This window comes from Brachyistius frenatus, unplaced genomic scaffold (genome assembly GCF_029030835.1).
Source record: "Brachyistius frenatus isolate BFR_SWC_R1_liver_20210118 unplaced genomic scaffold, ASM2903083v1 Contig_48, whole genome shotgun sequence".
NCBI lineage: Eukaryota > Metazoa > Chordata > Actinopteri > Embiotocidae > Brachyistius > Brachyistius frenatus.
Window position 1 is genome coordinate 2,701,734 of NW_027210647.1, and position 22,003 is coordinate 2,723,736.

General features: G+C 40.6%; 1 protein-coding gene across 1 annotated transcript in view; it reads right to left on the bottom strand.

Annotated features, from left to right (window-relative positions):
• Positions 1–454: 454 nt before the first annotated feature.
• Positions 455–22,003, bottom strand: part of tmem145 (transmembrane protein 145) — a 36,105-nt gene continuing 14,556 nt past the window's right edge. Inside the window, exons 5-15 of the mRNA XM_069703898.1 lie at positions 21,446–21,547; positions 14,507–14,591; positions 13,868–13,939; positions 11,946–12,014; positions 11,210–11,290; positions 10,812–10,890; positions 9,304–9,397; positions 6,987–7,159; positions 6,188–6,308; positions 5,584–5,772; positions 455–3,084 (exon numbers count right to left, since the gene is read on the bottom strand). Coding sequence (XP_069559999.1) covers positions 2,836–3,084; positions 5,584–5,772; positions 6,188–6,308; positions 6,987–7,159; positions 9,304–9,397; positions 10,812–10,890; positions 11,210–11,290; positions 11,946–12,014; positions 13,868–13,939; positions 14,507–14,591; positions 21,446–21,547 — 1,314 coding nt within the window. The 3' untranslated portion in view covers positions 455–2,835. The remainder of the gene's footprint in view (positions 3,085–5,583; positions 5,773–6,187; positions 6,309–6,986; positions 7,160–9,303; positions 9,398–10,811; positions 10,891–11,209; positions 11,291–11,945; positions 12,015–13,867; positions 13,940–14,506; positions 14,592–21,445; positions 21,548–22,003) is intronic.

Sequence of the window (22,003 nt, forward strand, 5' to 3'; positions counted from 1 at the left end):
TAAAAATAAAAATTCAAAATATATATATATATATATATATATATATATATATATATATATATATATATATATATCACAAAAGTGGAGATGAAATTGAATTTGTTTTTTACTAAATACTATTTTTGCTCTCAGAACTGTGTAAGTGGTTAAAGGGAAAGCCCAATTTAAATTAGTGAAATACAAACAGACAGTTTGTTGTGACTCTGCACTTCTGGAGGCCGACAAAGATATTGGCAGTGACTGTGAAACAATTAGTCTAGCTTACATCAGATTGTGGCCAGGCTGGAGTTTGTCCCTGTGGTTTTACTTTAATGGACTCTTGTGATGAGAACAGATTCTAAATATGATTTACAGATATTAGATTTACTCCTTTGGAAACATGCCCTTGTCCTAAATGAATCACGACACTATGCTTATTAACACAGGAGCCAAATAATACACACCCAGGCAAGGCCTCTAATAAAACCATATCTTTTTTTTATTATTTTGGCAAAAAGTGTATATGTACAGCATATTTAGAATTTTTATTTGACACCTTTAAAATGCATTTGAACGGTGCTTTAGTGATGTGCTCTTAACCAGATCGCTCTGAGTAGCCTAAAAGCTGTGCTGTTTTCTGTCATGCATACATTAATCTCTTTTCTTCAAGTTCCCTACCCAAGACTTTTTGTCATTCCTGTAATTAAATGTCAATATACACGAGGTTGTAGCAGTGGTACAGTATCGTCTATTCAGTCAAAGTCATGGCAACCATAACAGCGGGCAACAGCAGACAGAATGGCAGACATGCCGAATACAAACCAGACGCATAATCAGAATTAACACCGAGTGCTCTAATTCAATTATCTTTCGGCTTCATAGACTAAGTTGCACCTCTGACTACTGTTACAAGTTACACACCACAGTCCTAACATCACCTAAAGTACTTCTTGACAGCAAGTGATAAATCTGTGGGCTATTACAGGAGCTCAGTACCACACTTAAGGTCAGAAATGAATGAAATTTCAAGTTAAAACCACTGAACTTTTTAGTGTACGTTCACAATTTTCTTGTCTTTTTTTTTTTTTTTTTTAATCACACAAAGCTGGTGGTAAGCTCAGTTTTAGCAACACCCTTACATCACTCTCATCAGCATCTGTGATTCAATGTTAAATCACGCTTAGTAAGCATGACACGTTCCTGAAAATGTCTGGACAACTTGATGACATTTTCAGACCGTATTTACAGGGGTATGCATCTGGAACACTATTGTATGGGATGGTATTACAGGTTTAAAAGCAGTCTTATAAGGTGACATCATCACGAATAAACGGACTAAGATCAGGAACATTAAAGTGCTCCATGCAGGACAGACGAAATGTACAGTTGGGTTGCTGTTTTCACAGTTTATCTACAAGGCTTTTCTTTTTTTAGTCAAAGCTCAATAGTACGGGATACAAAACTGGTAGTATCTGTTCAGCTTTTTGCACTTAATAAACATTCAAGTGCAAAAAGACAACAAATACAATATTCATGTTGCAGGTACAAGACAGGGGTGAGGATGAAGTTACTTTGTATTGTAAAAAAAGGCAGCCTTAAATTTCGGATGTGTTGTAGACGGAAGCTAAAGCGAGAGAAAAGACAATTTTGACAAAGGTGTACTACAGTATTCCGGTAACTTAAAAATCACCCCTGTCCTTGTGCTGTGTTGCATCAGTACATTCACCAACGTCTAAATACACAGAAATGACATTTTTGAGCAGGCATATTCTGCACTTCAGTGAAAACTCAACTAAAACCGATATAGTAGAATATTGGTCCTATATCGGGTTTCAGACAGCGCAAGAAGGTTTGGATTTGAATGACCATTAACAGAATTTATCCAGTCAAAAATATACTGAAGCCTATTGTATGTATTTACAAAAGTATAGATTTCAATACACACAATAAGCAAATATTGTATGGTCACGTGGAGTACATATATCAGCTTTTTGGACGGAAAATACAATACAAACATGCGTGTTTTACGAGTACTGTACCTAGAAGTGCCCACAGTAAACGTGACATTTTACATTTAGACATCAGCATATCAATCCAGAAGAACCAGCGTCAATGAAGGCATATAAGAATAGAAATGAACCCAACAGACTCCATATAGAGTAAATATATCTATGCTTTATCAAAATATGTCAAACATAAAAAAAAATGTATTACTTGTTTTTGTTTTTTTGTTTTTTTTTACACGAACTCGATCCATATAATGGCATGAGATTTCTTTTATGGTCACAGCACCAACTGGAATTCAATGATGTGAAAAAAAACACATTAACATAAAATTTCCTTTTTTGGAGATAAAACTATATAGAGTGGTAACTCTCACCAGTTTTAGCTATTTACAAACTCTTGCAGGCACACCATCAATGCCTCATGAATGTTTGAATGAAAGTATTTCAAGAATTTAGTTCGTTTCCGCATTGTGCACAGCTATCATTCTATTGCTCTGGCTACATCCACTTTGTCATCTTTCTCCCTGTGTGCCTTTTACTGGTCAACATCAAATATTTATTGCTTCTTTATTCTTTAACAAGCGCAGCACTCGTGTCTCAGCCATTTCCCCTCGCTCCTCCATTGTGGTCATTTCCATTCACAGGTGAAAAGGGACCGCTTAGGGATTCACTTTACTGATGATTTTTCTTCTTCGTCCTTCCACTTTTTTTTTTGAGGGGCTGACACTTTTGTCTTTAAACAGTAACACCTTGAATTCAGCTTTGACTATTTCTTTACTTTGTGTTGTCATTCTGTCCATTACCTTCTTGACTTCCCTCATCTCCCCGCTGTCCTGCCTTTCCCTCCATCTCATGCCTTTGTTCCAAAGCCTCCTCCTCCTCCTCCTCCGCCACTCTGCATGCTGAAATACTCGGTAAAGGAAGGGAGCCGTGGCGGCAGTGGGGGTGAGCGTGTGGTCGGACGTGGGGGTATCGGAGGCGGAGGTGGGGGCAATATCGAGGTCAAGTCAGCAGCAGTGGTGATGATCTTCTGTTCGCTGTTCCTCTGCACTTCTGGTCCTTTACGGGTCACTGTTTCTTCTACCGTCTTTACTGGGTCCTGAATGGAAAAAGATGAGAGTTTTATACCTTTGACTTGGTCTGAGCATCTAGCTCTAGGTTACAGCAATGCATTGCCCTGGCCAGAAAGAAGGACCTTGCAGGCACTGTCAGTGACACCATACCATTCATCACACTTTGACAGCCTCCTCCCAAGCTCACCAGTGGCCTAGGTTGGCGTAAATTATGTTCTGGGTTTCCTGACCTCCAGGAACTTCCCCCCACCATTCAAAAGGCATGCATGTCAGGTTAATTTGTGATTCTACAAATTGCCCTTAGGAATGAGAGTGTGAATGGTCTTGATGTGTTTGCCCTGTGATAGACTTGACCTGTCCAGGACGTATCCCGCCTTCGCCCAAAGTAAGCTGGGATACACTCCAGTGCCCTGGTGACCCTGTTCAGGATAAAGTGGGTATAGATAATGGACGGATGAAAGGACATTGTTTAGTTGCCATTATACATATCACAATATGGCAAATGTATGCAAAGCCCAGGTCTGCAAGTAATGATGAATTATTCAAAAAAAAAAATCTACAGCTCAAGGTCACATCATTACATGTTGTCTGACCAACAGTATAAAACCTGAAGATGCTCAGTTTAGCATTGATGTATTGCTGTATAATATATGGTCCGATATTAAAACTGAAGTCATAAAATTGATTGCATTTTGCCTTGAAAATTACAGAAACTAACGACCAAAATAGCCACTATAAGATTTTCTGTTGATTGACTAATCCAAGAACTGTTTCAACTCTTCAATGCTTACAACACAGAATAACTATACAATCACCATAATCCTTGGATGGACACCCCGAGGTACTCACGAATTGAGTATCTGTGATTCATGTTAAATATGGTCAAAATCTCCCCTCCTGTGCCTCAGTTTTGGTGTTGAATAATGGACAGAAAAGAATATTAATCGTTTTTATCCTATTAGATGTTTTAATTTCCACATATGTTTTGTGAGGTCCCACTTACCTTTGTCCACCAAATTTTAGTCAATTTATCCCTGAGTCCAAGTCAATGGCAGTGCCAAATTTTAAGAAATTACCTCAAGGTGTTCTTGAAATATTGCATTCACAAGATTCGGACTGAAGGATAGGGTAGATATAAGTGTCATATTGACCTTGACCTCTGATTACCAAAAACTTTTCACTTCAGTCCAAATGAAAGTTTGTGCCAAATTTTAATATTCTAAGATATAGCGTTCACAAGAATGGGAAAAATGTGAGGTCACAGTGACCATGACCTCTCACCTTTGACCACCAAAATCTAATCAGTTTATCCTTCAATCCAAGTGAATGTTTGTTTGTTTTCCTGAAAGTGTCCTGAGATATCTTGTTCACAGTGGAAATCAAATTTGAACTCAGTTACCTTGACCCCCAAAATCTAATCAGTTTATCGTTGAGTTAAAGTGAACAATTGTGCCAAATTTTTAAGAAATTCTCTCAAGTTGTTCCTGAGCTAATGTGTTCACAAGAATAGAATGGGTGGATAAATATGGACATGAGGTCTTATTGACCACCAAGATCTATGCACGTCATCCTTGCTTCCAAATGAACATTTGTACCAAAGTTGAAGAAATTCCCTCCAGGCTTTATTAGAAGTTATGTGTGAAACATCCTCGTATTAGAATTTCAGTTAATTTTTTTACAGTGCAATGCATACATTGTTTGATCATATATACGTGTATTTTGTTGTTTGTGCTTTATTTGTCAACAGTAATGTTTTTTTCATCTTTGTGCTTTATGTTCTTAACACTCTATCAGCATAGTTATAGTTAAAGATTCAGAGCCTCTTGCTTTTTCCCGTGCAGTATGAAAGGCAACTTTTGCCGATTTGAAAGTTCCCCAAGCTAGATAATTCATCACAGCAAACACAACACCTTAATTAGGTCTTGTCTAGTTTCTATTTATGCATTATTTCATTGTTCCCAAGTGGTTTAATATCAGCGCTTGTGCTACGTTATGCTGTGCGTATTGTAATTCACCCGTCACCCCCAGGAAGAGATGGAAGTTTCCGCCAAGAAACAATATTTTTAATAAACATGTTCCCTAACAAATTTTATTGTTACACTGATGCCTTCTAATTCGAGGCATCTTTGTTAAATGAGACAGCAGTTGATTTCAAGCTTGGTTTGACGCAGGAATGTTTGCACATTATAAAAGTTTCAGAAAATGAGTACAATTGAGTACTGATCTAATTATATTTAGGAAATACTACAAAATGATGGGGAGTTTAAAATGGATATAGGGACACATACAGTGCATTTTCCACAATATAACCCTCATTCTGACATTTGTATTTAACTCTAACTCTCTGTGCTTTTGTTTTCATCACTTGTTTACAAATGATGTGGATTTAATAGGTCGGTATATTAATTATTAGAATTTTTACAGCTCTTGCTCTTCTGAATCTTCAGTTCTTTTGTGTTCGGTAACAAATTTCATCCAGGATATCAACCATGCATCCAAATGTATTACAGAAAATGTAGACTTACTGATTGAATGGAGAAAAGTTCAGTGAAGTTGGGTTGAGAGTCTCCCAGGAAGGAACTATTTCCATAAGCATGATGGGGAAAACTCTCCGCCCCCTCGCCTCCTTTAGGACTGGACAGCAGAATCCCAATCTGGGACGTCCGAACATGATATGGAAAGTTCTTATTGGCTGCTGAAGGTCGTGTAATAGCCTGACAGAAAAAAAGAATACAAAATGTATTGATTCTTACATATATAATCAATGTATAGACAGTATATAACAGGAGCTAACATATAGCCAGCGCATATGAGGTCCAAGCGACTAGGGGTAAGTGAAATAAATGTATGCAGTGAGCAGGAATATGAAAGGACATTTACGTGAGCAACACAGCCCATTAGTAAAGAACAATGTGTCGAAGGTGAGAAGGAGGTAGATAATGATGTGCGGAGGAGACAATCAGCATGAGGCAGTTCTGACTCAAGGATAGTGAATAATGTATGACCGACAGTGGTAATAATGACTCTTGAATAATGTGAACTATGTACACGTGCAAGGATCTGCATATGTGTGTGTGTGTGTGTGTGTGTGTGTGTGTGTGTGTGCGTGCGTGCGTGCGTGGTACAAACAAGGAAAACGATGTGGGCGTAGAGGTGGATGCCGAGCTGAAAGCCGTTGACGATCTTCTCCCGAGCCCAACGAGGAATCCCAAAGTTGGCGATCAGAGCCATAACAGGCACCGCGAAAAACCTGAGGAAGAAAAGCAAAGAGATTAACGATAACATTAAAGGAGAAAGCTCATTAAAGGAAACGCTGAGGAATCCCATGTGAGGGTGATGGGAAAGAGAGAGTAGAAGAAGATATAAAGCACAGAGAGCGATAAAGATGGAAGAAGAGGAGAGGTGTAGATAATGAGCCAGGAGATAGCGGTTGTAATGAGGAACAATTGCAGAGATAATATTAGTCTCTGTAATCTACCCTTCATTTCATGCCCCTGCTATTATACATAGTGGGTGAAGGACAGAAAAATGAAGCAGTGTATATATACGCGTTTTTGTCTGGGTTTCTAGTCCAAAGCGTTGACTATGTAGCACACATAATAGGAGCATAAATTATTCCAATAGAAGAGAAATAGATATTTGCCTCTTGCAGTCATTCACTCAAGAACAATTATCCTCAATGCGAGTGTAGCTCAGAGGTTGGGCACACAGTGTTGTAGAGGGGTAGTGTAAAATAAACAACTTTTAAATCTTGGACAGCTAAAGCATCAGCTATCCCGTGCACTTTTTTTTTTACAGCGTGGCATCAATTATTCAAATTGAGGAGAACTCAAATTGAGAAATGTGAATTTTTCTACTCCTGCAATCTCCAGCTCAGGTGCCGTTATCCACAGCGAGGGCAGAGTGGGGGAAGCTGTGCGTGTCTCACCATAGTGTGTATGTGGTGAAGAAAGGGATGTAGAATGGCTGCTTCTCAGGGTAGTGTTTCAGGGAAACCAGCACGGCATAGCAGAACCACACGTAGGCGACCAGCTGCAGGCCCATCAGGCCGTAGCCTGCAGGGCTGTCGTAGGCGTACAGCACTTCACCTGGGTCAAAGAACTGGGAGGCGAGAGAGACGAGAGAAGTCATTTCAAAAATGAATACGCACTTTAGAACAAGCAAAACTTTTAAACAAAGCAGAGCAGAAGTGTATGTTGGCTTCATATTGAGGTCTGTGTCCTAATTACGAAGATGGATTGCTCATGGTTCAGCTGATCCACAGCGATGGCCGAGCCAAAGCTCAGCTTGGGAGCATTCTGTGCGAGTCGTTGACATTGACACTTCTTCTCCTCAACTAGGTCATTGGCATGTGTGAGCACGACTTTGGGAGTGTGAGTTTGGCGTGTGTGCTCACATGTGCGGACACTAGATTGCGTTTCACAGTCCAGTGACTGGATAGCATGGGCCATACAGGGTTACCTGTGCTACATAATGCATAGGCCTGACGTCTTGGTGGGGAGCTTCTTGGGGCTCATCCTTCCCACCGGAGCCTGCCCGATTCCCAACTGCAGCCTGAGTACCAGAAACTCTTCAAGTCTTCCTTTCAGTTTCAATTGTAACCTAGTTTAGCGTATTTTTAGCCAGGGCTCCCCTGAGTTTTGAGTTCTGTAATAGCAGGGACCATGTGAGAGGGCAGGCGGCAGATAAATTATACTGCCTCAGATTCACATATTGCAGTGTGAGAGGTGGCTATAGGCTCCAGTGTTAAATATAGCACAGATACTTTCCCTGCACTGCTCCCATTGGGTCATTACCATGCTGTATTCAAAGACTGTAATCCACTGTACCTAAAAGTACCATCTTTACATCTGACTGTGCTCAAGCCTCTGCACTCAGCTGAGGTGTATGTAACGCTAACACTCCTGAGTGTGTGATTAATTCATGAGCTCATGAGCTCATCATAGCTGGTAAAATCTGTTTCTGTCTTCACATACAGAACATAGAAAGGCAGTATAATTAATGAGGGTGCAGATCTAACAGTATGCTGATTAGTAAGTCTAACTTTCCTGTCCCAGGAGGCCTTAAAGATAACCGATCAGAAAGTAGTAAGTACTGTAAATATTTTCAGTTGTGTTTGCAGGTGGGAGATGGTTGCCTGTTTTTTTTTCTGTCAGGAACACGAAATTGTAACTCATCATGGAATTTCTGTGTTTTTTTTGTTTTAGTTTTTTTTTTTTACAATCGACTTGATGCATTTTCATAATTAGCAATTTATCAGTGTAATGAGTGACTTGACAGAAAAAGCCATTACAGCCCACGCTGATCTGTGGGCACCACTCTTCCATGAATATTTATGAGATTATTAAAAAAAGCTGAAGAGAGCAATAACACAAGTGCAGATACTGTGTCGAGCATTGTCAAGTCAGAAATCTTGCACCCAGTCATCCAGGAGGTAATTCAGACGATGCTGCTTTCAAGTGGTACTTGAGGAGGAGTAACTTAGACGCATTTGTATCTGAACTGCAGTAGGCTTTTAGTGACCACTGTACAAACGATTTTATTTGTTTGAAAATTAGAGCTGCCATTAAAGATTATTTTCACTGATGATTATTCAGTCAGTTTGTTCTTCCAATTATTCAAATAAACTTTGTTTAGAAAGTGTCCAAAAAAAGTGAAAGATGCCCATCACAGTTTACCAGAGATCAAGCTGACGTCATCAGATTGCTGGTTCGGTACATTCGGTATTCAATAATACTCGACTGCTGTTCAAAAAGATGAACAATTTTAAGGGGTCACCTCAGGCAAACAACGTGCTAGCAGCATTGCAGGGCTGTACATGGGCGCTGAACTAAATACTACTGTCTGCATGCTAATATGCTCACACTCATGATATTTAGCTGGTATAATATTTAGCATGTTCCCTATTTTAGTTAAGTCTGTTAGCAGGCTAACACTATTTGGCACTACACCCAAAGTACAGCTTAGGATTCTGGGAATGAATGCATTTACAATTCATTGGATGTCTTCCCAATTTCACAACAGTCCACCCAAAAACTATTTCACTCCAAAAATGTCACCACAAGTGTCAGCCTCAATCAAGTGATAGTGAAAAAGTCAGTCATTTTCTGGGCACAGTAAACAGTGTCTAATATTGCATGCCATCCTGCTACCATGGATAAACATTATATTGATGGATTAATCAATAATCAAAACAAACTTGCAGCTCCAGAGTTAACTATAGTGCAGTGTTGTGAATACTGTACCTCTGCCTCGTAGATGAAGAGGATGACATAGGTGATTGTGTAGACTGTCATGTAGATGCTCAGTTTAACAGATCCACTGTGACTGATCCTCGCCCTGACACACAGGATAAACCAAGAGGGTCAGAGGTCGCACACATGTTGGTGGAAGATAAGAAACAAATCCACAGAAACACAAAGAGACACACAAATGGATGAGAGACATACAGGTGCACATGGGAACACACACAGATTCTTGCCTTTGATTCCTTACACGCAAGCAGACAGCTTAATCTGAAAGCAGCTATTGAACACCACACAGCACAAAAAGACTGCTCAACTCTCAACTATTTATAAATTTAAAATGGCCACAGGCTTATGGACAGAGCACAAGCAGAAATTAATTCTTCTCTATTTGCAAAAGTCAACAACCAGTAGAATTTCAGTGTTAAGCCTTCATCAGCATTTCAAACATCCCATCGCACGATTTTTTTTTTCATCAGCACACATCATAAAAAACACATCAAAGTTGTTGAGTATTTATCGCCAAACTTTCTACTAATCAGGTGCTGCAGATAAACAGATGATTTTTGTTTGTTTAATGGTGATGCAGTTTTCTGTTTATTCACTGAGGCTTTAAGAGAGTTTAATAAGTCTAGAGATCACAGAATCTTCTGAACCCAGAGGAGGATGTAATCCGTGGCTCATAAAAAGACAGCTTAAGAATCATGCAAGCTCAGTTTGTGCTACATGAGTTCAGATAAAAAAAAAAGAAAGAAAAACAGATTCAATTCAGCCCAAAGTAGGACCGATCTCCAAACTATGCACATTGGTTTAGACGATGAGTCACCACAAATCAAAATGAAATGTCTTTTAAATAAGCTGTTTAGATTTTTAAGAAAGCGTGGTTATGTAACTTCTTCACTCTTTTGTCACATAAAACTACCAAGAAATCGACGTCAAGAACAGCTGCCATCGTTTTCCAGTTTGATAACTGAAGTTTGAAACTGCAATTGGAAAACAGGCAAAACCAGTGACAGTTGGGCGAGTGGGGTATTTGTCAAGTCAGGTGTAAAATGGATTACATGCTGATGTTCCAGCTAACGAAGAACAGCATTCATAAATAATCTATTGTGCAGTGTAACTGCCCGTCCCAAGCAAATGTCCGCCGAGCCTTGCCAGAAAACAGTGAGCCGACCAAAAATCTGTCAGTTGGCTTTGCAGTGCAGGGATAATCCCTCAGCTCACATAAAACACCAGAACAACATAAAGTTCACATCCATCACATCCCCCTGACATCTCGTCCACACTATCAGAGCCATCGTATTCACTGACTTTTTGACTGACGCGTAGCATTGTCATGTCACGAGATAGTGTCGTGGCTGTGACTGAGAAACAGTGACAGCATAAACGCGCCCGCAAAATTTGACAGGTTTGCATAAACAAACACACAGAACGGAGGAATAATACAAACACACAAACACACACACACACATATATATATATGTATAAATATAGTGCAACCCCCCTACCTGGTGACGGTGAAACCTTTGCCCAGCAATATGAGCATCAGAAGGAACACCAAGAAACTGACAGAGAACAGTAATTTCCCTGGAGATGGACAGAGAGGTGGGGAGAGGCAGAAAATGAGAAAGAGAAGACAGAAGGGGTAATTAGGTTGTGGTTTCCGAATCTGTAAAATCAGAGGGGAATGGTAAAATCAGGTCATCGCACACATACTGCGCACAAACAGTCACACAACATCATGCATGATACTTCCCGTGCCCGTCAAACCAGCTATTACATCTCTTCAGAAGCACCTGCATCCATCACGGTCCATTCATTCATTCTGCTCAGGCCCTGAGTGATTTTTCAGTGCAGCGGTAGTGTCAGTCATTCAGGCAGTGACCGATGCAGGAGAAGAACTCACCAAGTATTTTCAGACTGCCGTTGCCAACTCCATCCCTGGCATACAGGCCCCAGTAGACACAATGGAACAACAGGCTGAGCACTGCCAAGTGGAAAAGATGCAGGGAGCAGAGAAATGGGAAAATAAGAGAAGAAAGGAAAGGGGGAGAAAAAAAGGGTGCCGGGGGGGGGGGGGTACAGGTGAGCAGGCATTGCAGAGGAGAATGAGATGTGGGAGTAAGGAAAAGCCAGAACAGAAGAGACGGGGAGGTGATGATAATGAAAGGGAAGGGGGGAGGAGAAGCAGGAGAGAAATGGAGAGAAGGGAAGTGAAACAGAGAAGAAGAGAAATTGATTTAAGGAGCAGAAGGCTTGAGAGAAGTGGGAGGAGAGGGTGAGAGAGAATTTAGGGGTGGTATGAGAATCGAGAAGGGATTTGAAGAGGGGACAAGCAAGCGAGAAGGAAGAAAGCAAGATAAGTAGGGAGAAGAAAGAGGAGAGGATAGGATGAGAAGAGTAGAGGGGGGTGGGTGTTCATCAGTAACAGCATGCTCCACTGAACACTGTAGCGTTGCACGACTGTTTGCAATAGTTCCCATTCAGAGGCTAATAAGGGCGATAATATCTCTGCTCTTGAAGTGGGGATTAAGGTATGAGATGCAGCAGCTGTGCAAGAGGCTCATTGTCTTGAGTGTGTGACAATACGCGTGTGCTGTGATGTGTGCATGTGTGTGTCTGTTCAGGACAGAAGCTCTCACCCTCCACACCTGCCGCCGTCATAAACATTTTGTAGGTTGTGTGAAGAAGCTGTCTTCCCTTCAGATTGTCTGCAGTGAGAAAAAAAAACAAAAAGACAAAAATGAGATGGAGTTGATAGAGGTGTGTGTATGTGTGTGTTGGGGGGGGGGTAGAGATAAAAAGGATGGAGATATGCTAACAGATGGCGAAGGAGAGCGAGAGAGGTACAGAGACTGGGAGACAGAGAGAAAAAGAAAAAACAAGAACAAGGGAGCGGGCCAGATAAATGAGGGAAGCGATCATTAGTATGCATCCGTCTTGCGATACCCATCTCGAGATGAGGCCTTATACATCTTCTCTGTCCTCTCAATCTGCAAGGAAATATTCTTAATGCGTATTTAAGCAGGCTATTTTACCACCAAAACACTCTTGCAAACAGAAGTGGCCTGGGAGGGAGGGGGTTATAGGGAGAGGAAGGGTCATAAACGTTCACACACACACTCATAGCTGGCCTGTATATCCACAGACTTGGCCAGGCAAGTGCTGCTGGAACCTCCCGTGGTTTCCTCAAAGGTACTCTAATGATGGCCGCTAAAGGAATCTGTCTCTCAAAAATGAGTATCATCAACTGACTTCAGTGTCTTATAACCTTTAAAACTTTTCAGAATACTATTTTAAATCATCTCATGTCTTCCCTCTCCATTTGTACAACTCTTTATTGTATTATTTTATGTCCTTTCTTTTACTTTACCAAAATTAGTGGAAATAAAGAAAACTCATTCAAACTCAATGTTTGATACCAGTATCGGTACAGATACTTGACTTTGATGCGATTTCCTGAACACATTTGATAAAATCCATTTTAAGAAAAAGAAAATTAAAATACATTCTACTGTAGAAATCATTAGTTTTCATGCATTTTAGAGGGGGAGAGTGTAACCAAGGTTGGTTTCTGTCACTCCATCTAACAAATGTCCCCTATATTCCCTCACATGAACAACACTAGCTCGCCGAATGCAGACAGAGAAGTTTCCAGTTATTACAGCGCAACTCAGACAGATATGTGGCCAGAAACGTGTTAGACGAGTGAAAAAAATAGAAATACGATCATCTCCAGTTTCATGCTTCTACACTGTGGAGAATCGTGTGATTCATTATATTCTTAATATAAACATTATTTCATGGAGTCCCAAGATCATTAAACGGACAAGAAAGAACAGAAACATATGGAGTTTTGTTTATTTAATGACTTTTCTTTAATGTTTTTTCTTCTTTTCTTGTGAATACTGGATTCTTTCACAGGAGAAAATAGTCTACAGTTGAACTGCTCACAACACATATCCATACTGAGACTGTTCTCTGTGTTCTTTGGCAATAACTACGCCGATACATGTTAAAGGTAGAGAACCACTACATGAGAATGAAGTGTAATTTAAGTGTAATATAAGTGACTGAACACCCAACTAGTTTAGAAAAAAAAAGAAGGAAACCTTACACAGAGCAAAGGTGGGAGTGACACATTTTTCAATTATTGGTGAGCGTTTCCTTGGAGCCACCGTTCACCACAGTTTCAAGGTTATTTGATCCATGACCTTCACGTGACAAACCTTCTTCAGTAGCCTTAAGGCTACCGCTACCTTCTCCACTCAAGCGTTTACCTTTACATGAAACCCAAGCCCCGCTCTCACTATCTCCTCTCTGCTGCCTCTGTGTTGCTTGTGCTCCGTTCTGACAAACTCTCGGCCAAGAGGGAAAAAATAGGCACATGCTGCACCTTTACTTACCAAGAGAACATGAGAACTTACTCCTATCCCTTCAAGAAAACATGTCGATTTTATAATGGAGCTGAAATGAAAGGGCACTTAATGATTTCAGTGGACTTTGAAAATCAGAATAAATGGGAGAAGGCGAGATATGAGTGAGTAGAGTGCAAAGTACTTACAGGCAAAGTAGCAGGAGAGGAGGAACACCATGAAGAAGATGACCAGGAACGTGATGTCTGTCTCCAAGATTCCTGTGGATAGGGGGAGGAGGAAGTAGAAGAAGACAAGAGGAAGATTGATGGAGGGGAGAGAATAAGTGGCAAGGTGGAGAGATGAGGGAAAACGAGAACTATAGCAAAATGAGACGCAAATGTTCCAGAGATGCAGTTGATTCATGAGCGAAAGGCCAAGGTGTCAATGAGGTTCAAAAAGTGTCATTATGAAGAAATGAGGGGACAACAGAGGAGGGCAAGTAACAGAAATATAAAGGGATGAAAAATCCAGAGGCAGGTACTTGATGAGGATATTGTATTAGTTCAGAAACAGAGAGAGGGCGTTACAGTAGAGGCGGAGTGCGAGGGAGGGAGAGAGGGGGCACATTGAAGATGTAGGAATAATTCATTTAGAAGATTCGTGGGCCTCTTCTTCTTTTCATCCCTTTCTCTCAGTTCATCTATCATCATTAATTCATTCAGCCGTCCCTTCATTATTGTAATTTGTTCAGTTCAGTGTGCTTTATTGGCCGTGCTAAGTGGTGTTGGCTCGTGCCATCAGCGATTCATTCCATAATCTCTCCCTTTCTGTCTAATCACTCTTACCGAACTCATCTGCAGAGAAATGCTGCGTCCAGAAAGACTGGCCGTTGGTCAGTTTCATCTCGTACTCCAGCTGCAGGCCATCGCCCTGCGAGAGGGAGGACAGTAGACGAGAGAGAGAAGAGGGGGAGGAGGTTCGATTAAAAATGTATTCTTCTGCACCGTTACAGGCTTTGTGATCTGTACAAATTATTAATTAATTCTTAATGCCATAGTGGACAATTTTGTAGGTTGAAATGGCCCTAACAGGTAAAAGCTCTTTAAAGTTATGCTTTCCCAGAACATTTTGCTTTTCATTGTAATACAGAAAATTTTGATCTACAGGACCTTTTTGGAGAGAAAAAAAACAATTAGCTGGACTTAAAAGCAGCACTTTAAATTTACAATTTAGGAACCTCAGAGTTCTGGATCACCCAGACAGGGGGAGTAATTTAAAAGCAAATTAACTGGGAGAAGTGTTTTACTGGGAAAATCAAATATCGCAGCATCTGGGTGTCTTTAAATAAATATTCATATTATGTTTGCTCATCATTCATTACTCTTCCCCTTAAAACGATCCCATAAAAAAAGGAATGTGGTCATTCCAAAAATAGGAAAATTTAGAAACACGTTATTTCTATATATTTGCAAACCATGCAATATAGAAGTAAATTGAACAATCATGATGAAAAACATCTCATGTTGCTCGCTTGCTGACGATCATGAGACAGTTTTGCTTTTCTAAGCTCACTGATTCATCACTTGGGCAGCAGAAATGTTCCACTCATATCCATTCTTCACGCCAGATTGCCATGTGATTAAACAGAGCGAGTGACTTTACGGCATCTGACTTCAGTGTGTGTTCTTCTCTGCTGCAGCACAGAGTTTGTTATATCATAAAGAAATTCCAGCACGTCACATCTCAAACAACAGAACCCAGATTTTTTTTTCAAACATTTCCTCCTCTTTACAAGGGGACGAAAACATCCAAATCTTCCGCGGGGAGGAACGCACTGTTGATTGTGTTGTGTAGTCAGAAAGTCTCCAAGCTGGTGTGGAAGCACCTCACGATCCCACAGGTGTGTGGAGGAAGTTAAAGGAGAAAGGAAAAGGAAACCAGGCAGCTCTGCGTTTTGTGCTGCAAACGAGGAGATGACCCAGATTAACAGGAAGGATGGATGGATCATATCCATAGCAACAGTTTTCACTGATTTAATTCTGAGTGTTCTTCTTTTTAATTATTAATAGTGCGACACATAAATTATTTGTGAGGCTCATTATACTTATATGTCGATCTGGTATAATTGTTTTAGTACAATGTTATGAATGATATAAAGGAGAGATTTTTCGGGTATGTAAACATACAAGAAAGGAGAAATACCGTGGAGAAAACTAACATACCTGTGTGGTAAACCACTGTTGGAAGAATGTTAATTTTTGGCAGCCGCAGAAACAAAGCGTGTCAAACTGAAGTGAATTTAGGAGGTGAGACAAAAAAAAGAAGGATGTGGAGCAAAGAACAAGCGAGAGGGCACAGCGATGGGTTGACAATCAGAGCACACAGAGCTCATTTCACACAGGCAAGTTCAAAGCCGATGGAGTTCGCGCTTGTTGCGGTGGAGCGAGGGAACAGAAGGGGAGGGAGGGGGGGAGAGAGAGAGAGAGAGAGAGAGAGAGAGAGAGAGAGAGAGAGAGAGAGAGAGAGAGAGAGAGAGAGAGAGAGAGAAAAGACTTTGATTTCATTTGGCAGCCCGAGACTCCATCTCACTCCCCCTATCAAAAAGGGCGAGAAGCGTGGAGCGTGCGCTGCCACAAAATCAATACAGACACAAAGAGCAAGCAGACGGAGATAAAGAGAGTGATAGATGTAGAGAGGGAAGAAAGTTTAAAATACAGGTAGGGAGAAAGGCAGAATGAAGAAGAAGGAGCAAACAATAAGAAGGACAGAGAGACGGATGCGAGGAAAAAAGGAGAGATAAGGGAAGAATTTGCACTTCACAGCGGGAATTCTCTCTCTGTGGGATGAATGTGGGGCTGCTGGTTGGTTTCAGGTGTAAAAGTCACCCACTTGTTTTATACTTCACTTCACACTGAAGATGTTCTCACCTACACACCTCTACAATCTCATACATCTTGTGATCCACTGGGCTGTGGAGAAATGCATTCAAAAAGGATTTCTGAGAGTCTTTTGAGAGTGTGAATGTGGAACATAAATGTTTGGTTATGGCTTGCAGTTGAGAGCAATTGACCTCACTATAGTATTTCTTTTGAAAACAGAGTTGGCACAGTCGTACAGTTGACACCTGAACAAATTGCAACCTTGATTTCTTGATGGGTGCCGTTCTCCAGACTCTTTGGGCTGTGCGTGGCCAGAGGGATACAGGCTAATCTTTAATCGACACCAACAGGGCAGGACAGTATACACTCCTCTACTCTCTGCACACTCACCTATATCGCACAGTAAACAGTGGCAGGTAGAAAGCGAAATTACTCTTACAGGGATTGTAGATAAGCAACTTAAATGTCACATATATAAATGTTTTATGTGCTGTCACTGATAATGAAATAATACATTTTATACTAAACTCAATTCTGCAAAGCCCTACAATAATATTACACAATTAAACAAGTTACATAAATTAGTTTGGTAAAGTTGTGATTAAATAAACTTAAAAATGTTTTGGTTTTTTTTGCTGCAAAAGCACAGCTACACCCAAACATATGCGATTGTCAAAAAATGTCATTCCACAACCACGAGGCAGAGACAAGGTCATTAATGAATAGTAAAAACTGAAGAAGCAGAGGACGAGACATTCTGAATTTTAGTCCCTAATACTGATTTACATTTAAAACATTCAGTCCTACATTCCCGATCATGACTTTCAAACACCACACCTATCCATTTGTAAAACACGCTCTCTGTCCCCAAGTCTCGAAACTGAGGCAACCCGTGACATCACAATGACATTATTTGGGTTATTTTCTAAATTTGACAAATCTCCTCTAAAGACATTATACAACTGTTTCCACAGGCTATGTAACTAAGCATGACCAGTAAAGTGACCTGGTTATTTGAAGGAGGGTTAGAGTCCCTGAACATGCCGTTAACAGCCTTTCTTCTCTTTGGAAAGGTTTCTGCAGGATTTTAGACCCTGGCTGCAGCGATTTGCTCCCAGTAAGCCACAGAGGTATCAGTGAGTTCAGGCACTGATGTTGGGTGATAAGGCCTGACTCGCAGTTGGTGCTCCAACTCGTGCAGAAATTGTTCGAGGTCAGGGTTCTGTGCAGGCCGGTGAAATGCTTCAACAACAAACTCAGATGTTCGTTCTGGATGAGGACGATCATGTTGAAAATACACAGATAACCATTTTAGTAAGGGGCCAAACCATGAAAAGCAGCTTCAGACCAAAAATACACTCCTGTTCGCAAACTTTTTAACATATTGTGTAGAACTTAAACAATGAGTTGATACATTACCAAGTCAATTGAGTGAAAATATTCAGTGACTGTCAATTCTGGTGATTTGACGTGTTAACATCTTAATGTTGTGATATACTAAATATCTTTAGGTTTTAGGATCAAACATAGCAAGCACTTCCATCCCATTGCACTCTTAGGAATTGCGAATGCCATTTTTCACAGCGATATTTCATCAACTAAGCATATCATATAGAAATCAAGAAAGTAATTACAAGAACAATAGATAATGAATATAATCACTAGTTGCAACTCAAATATAGTGTATCTTGAGGTATATAAATAATATGATTTATTTAAGTACTGTAGTTTGTTCACACTGTGAGCAACACAATCAGCAAATCATCAGGTCTGTTAATTTGCTATATAAGTGATAATATCTCCCAGAAGACTCGTAACATTGTCAAATACGCCTGTCATTATTTTTTATTTATTACACTAAAGAAGTGCAAAGTTTCAAGTCCAAACTGCCTCCCCATCTGGCACAGAAGACGTGACAGTGTTGCAAGTCTTTATGAGAGATGTCGTCTACAATTTTTGGCCTGAGACTTGGAGAAAACAACAGTAGCTGTCGGTGTGTTTCACACTTTTTGTTCTGGAAAGCTGAGTCACACGGCCAATTTGACAGCTGCATAATTTTGGCCATTTCTGTAGCCGGTGCCAATTAACAGCAAGTCTAATTTCAGCTCTTCCTCGGTTTTCTATACTAAGGTAATTTGGTTTCATTAACAACAGTTCTGATCAGAATAATAAGGCACAAGTAAATTACGGCAATTCAACGATTTTCATTTCTTCATTTGTGTTTGAAAGACATCAAGGCAAAACGCTCTGACAAAAGTTGTGTTATTGAGTTTCTACATTTTTTGTTTATTTTAAATTAATAGTGTCTAATTGGTTCTACCTAACAAGCTGTAATTTTGAAACCCGTTAAAACATCTTAATAAAAACAATAAAACCAGAAAAACGTGCTATTTGCCTGTTTGTATAAAACTTTGTATACTGATATATAGTTGTCTTGAGGAGGAACGATTTTGTAATGTTTTTAACTTTTTGAGCCTTTTAATTAGCAAAATAAATTCTGTTTATCCATTAATATCTACGTTTCATGGAGCAGAAATAACAAGCCTGCTGATTTGTGAACTTTGGTTAATTTTCTTGTCTGAAAAGATCCTCTGCTCTGTAATTTGTGATGACCTGAAATTTATTTATATTGACTGACTTTTCTCCCTCATGAAATAATAATTATTTGCAGCCTTGAGGCCTTCCAATTAATCAAGTGAAATTGCCTGGAAATGTCAAATAACAATTAGTCTCACATTATATCATTTTATGCAGGTGAGGGACTTGAAAGCAGAAATCCTCTGGTTTGAAGGACTTATAAGCTGATATGGAATTAGACCCACTTGATCACAGGTAAAGACTGAGATGGAAAGTACATGAAAGGAGAGCTGGATAAGAGGGAAACAGGAGCAAAGAGGAAAATGCGTTGTAGTAGATAAAAGTAAGAGTGCAGAGAAGGAGCGAGACCAGTGAGATGGTAAGATGGAGAGGAAAAACATAATTAGGGACAGGCTGACAGAGAGGAGCAGGAGATGCAGACGTAAATGGATACGAAATGGCGTGGAGTGCGTCACAGCTTGCTGACAGAGTTGAAAGACACTAGGACACAGCCAAAGATTGTGAGCGACAGAGGTAGGAAACATGAAGAAGTGTGAAAGCGAAACGGAAGCGAGAAGGCAAGCGGTAAGAGACGAGGGGTGGAAATTGGCTGCGACACGCAGCATGCATATGTCCCTGGGAGTGGCGAAGAGCTTTTATACTCGAGTCCAACAGCATTAAGCAGCGTGTCTTTCAGTGGACGCTGGCGTGACACTAAACCACACTCCACAGGAAGCATCCATTCTAATCCTACCCTTCTTCAGCCAGCACTCTCGACTGGCAGCACAAAAACAAAAACAAAAACATGCAAAGGCCATAAATGCTCACACACACACACACACAGAATCCGGAGCATGACCCTGGAGTAACCGAGAGTATGTCACTGATGGGCAGACATACTACAATACACCTTCAGCAGAAATTGTACTTATTTCCACTTTCATGAAAACATAAACACAATAGAAACATAGAAAACAACAACAACACACAACAATTCCTGGAATTTGTCCTTGACTGAAGCCCTCTGTGTGGGAGGATTCATCATCACCGAGCTATCATTATCAAAGCTCATGATTCCTTCACCGAATACCCGAGTCCAGACTCGTATCAACAAACAACGCACCGCGGCTACCGCTTTGCTCCTTTCTCTCCCAGCACACCGTTAGCACAACACTCAGTCCCATTATAAAACAGCACCATCATTAAATGTCCCCAAAGCAAACTAATCAATAGGCTACAGAGGAGTCGTCGTATTAGGCATGTGTAGCACAGTTCAAGAAGAGAGATCCGTGCTAAGAGTCTCTCTGCTTTGTTGCGGAAATCCCTGTGGTATGGAGGAGAGATAAGGCACTTCAGAGTGTCAAGAGGTATTCGAGATACAGATGCACAGATAAAGGATCAGCTGTAACACATGCAGAGCTGAGGTCACCGGGGTGTGTGTGGCATTTTGGCCATAATTCTGTATTCTAAGCTGTATTACATTTGGGATCAGTCCTGATAAACATGCAACATGATAATCCTTATCAGTAAACCAGTTTCTAAAATACAACGTAAAGTTTGAGTCTCTATCTGAGTTTGGCACTTGGATGGGTTAAAAAAAACAACAACTGTAAATCACAGGGTTAAAGTTCCTTGCAGTTTTTTTGTTTTTTTTTGTCTGTTTGGATTACTTTCTTTCTACGATTCAAAACATAACCTGGTGCCAAATGCTCAAATGGGAAAGAATATACTGGGACAAAATTCATGCTCAAGTTGACTTAAAATTTATTGGGAGGCAGCTCAAAAAGTAGACTTAATATATCCAGCATATTCACAGAGCCTTCCTCGGGGTATGCTGGATATAGTTTTGCCGGATCTTTCCTATCTTAATTTCTGTTTCTGCTGCTTGCACCTGAAATCTGTTTTTATGTCTGGATGCAAAAATGTAAAACTTGGACTTAGTGTTGAAAGAACTCTCATTTGGGCATTTAAAAAGTCACATTTCATTAAAGACAAGTGCATACTAATAGCCATCCTAAGAAGTTATCTGTCTTCAGTTTAATGTGTAGACTACACTGATGACGTTGAAGATGATGACAGTGACGATGTTTCTTTATCCATATGGAAGCAGAATGTGATTACACGAGTGGGTTTGCATGCTAGCCCCCACCGGGCCTGTTTGCGTGATAACGGTGGTGCGTCACCATGGCAACCGCCTGGGAGCAAACCTGACCTTACAGAGACAGAGAGAGAGAGAGAGAGAGAGAGAGAGAGAGAGAGAGAGAGAGAGAGAGAGAGAGAGAGAGAGAGAGGCAGCGGGGTCAGAGAGGGCAAAAGGTCAGTGCTTACCCCACACTTGCTGAGAGCGATGTACCACCATCTCTCCCTCACCGAGCGGAAACTACGTCCACCCACGCAGCTCAGAACCTCCTCGTTCCCATCTCCCTCCACCTGAGAGGAAAAAAAATGTAAAGAAGTGTGTGTGTGTGTGTGTGTGTGTGTGTGTGTGTGTGTGTGTGTGTGTGTGTGTGTGTGTGTGTGTGTGTGTGTGTGTGTGTGTGTGTGTGTGTGTGTGTGTGTGTGTGTGTGTGTGTGTGTGTGTGTGTGTGTGTGTGTGTGTGTGTGTGTGTGTGTGTGTGTGTTGGGGGGTGTTCACAGAGGATGTTGTTATCCGAAAAGGCAGCATGTTTTACCTAAGAGACACATTGAATTGTCACAGCAGCCTGGGATGTCAAGATGCAAGCATATTTCACACCCCAATATAGCCTGAACTGTGGCAACAAGATCCACTAACCACGACAACAACAGAGTCACGCTGGCAATCACACTTCCAAATGTGATAAACAAACATGTCGTGCTGCTTATTGAAAAAGAGACCAAAGGATCCCTTTTTTTTTAATTTTTTTT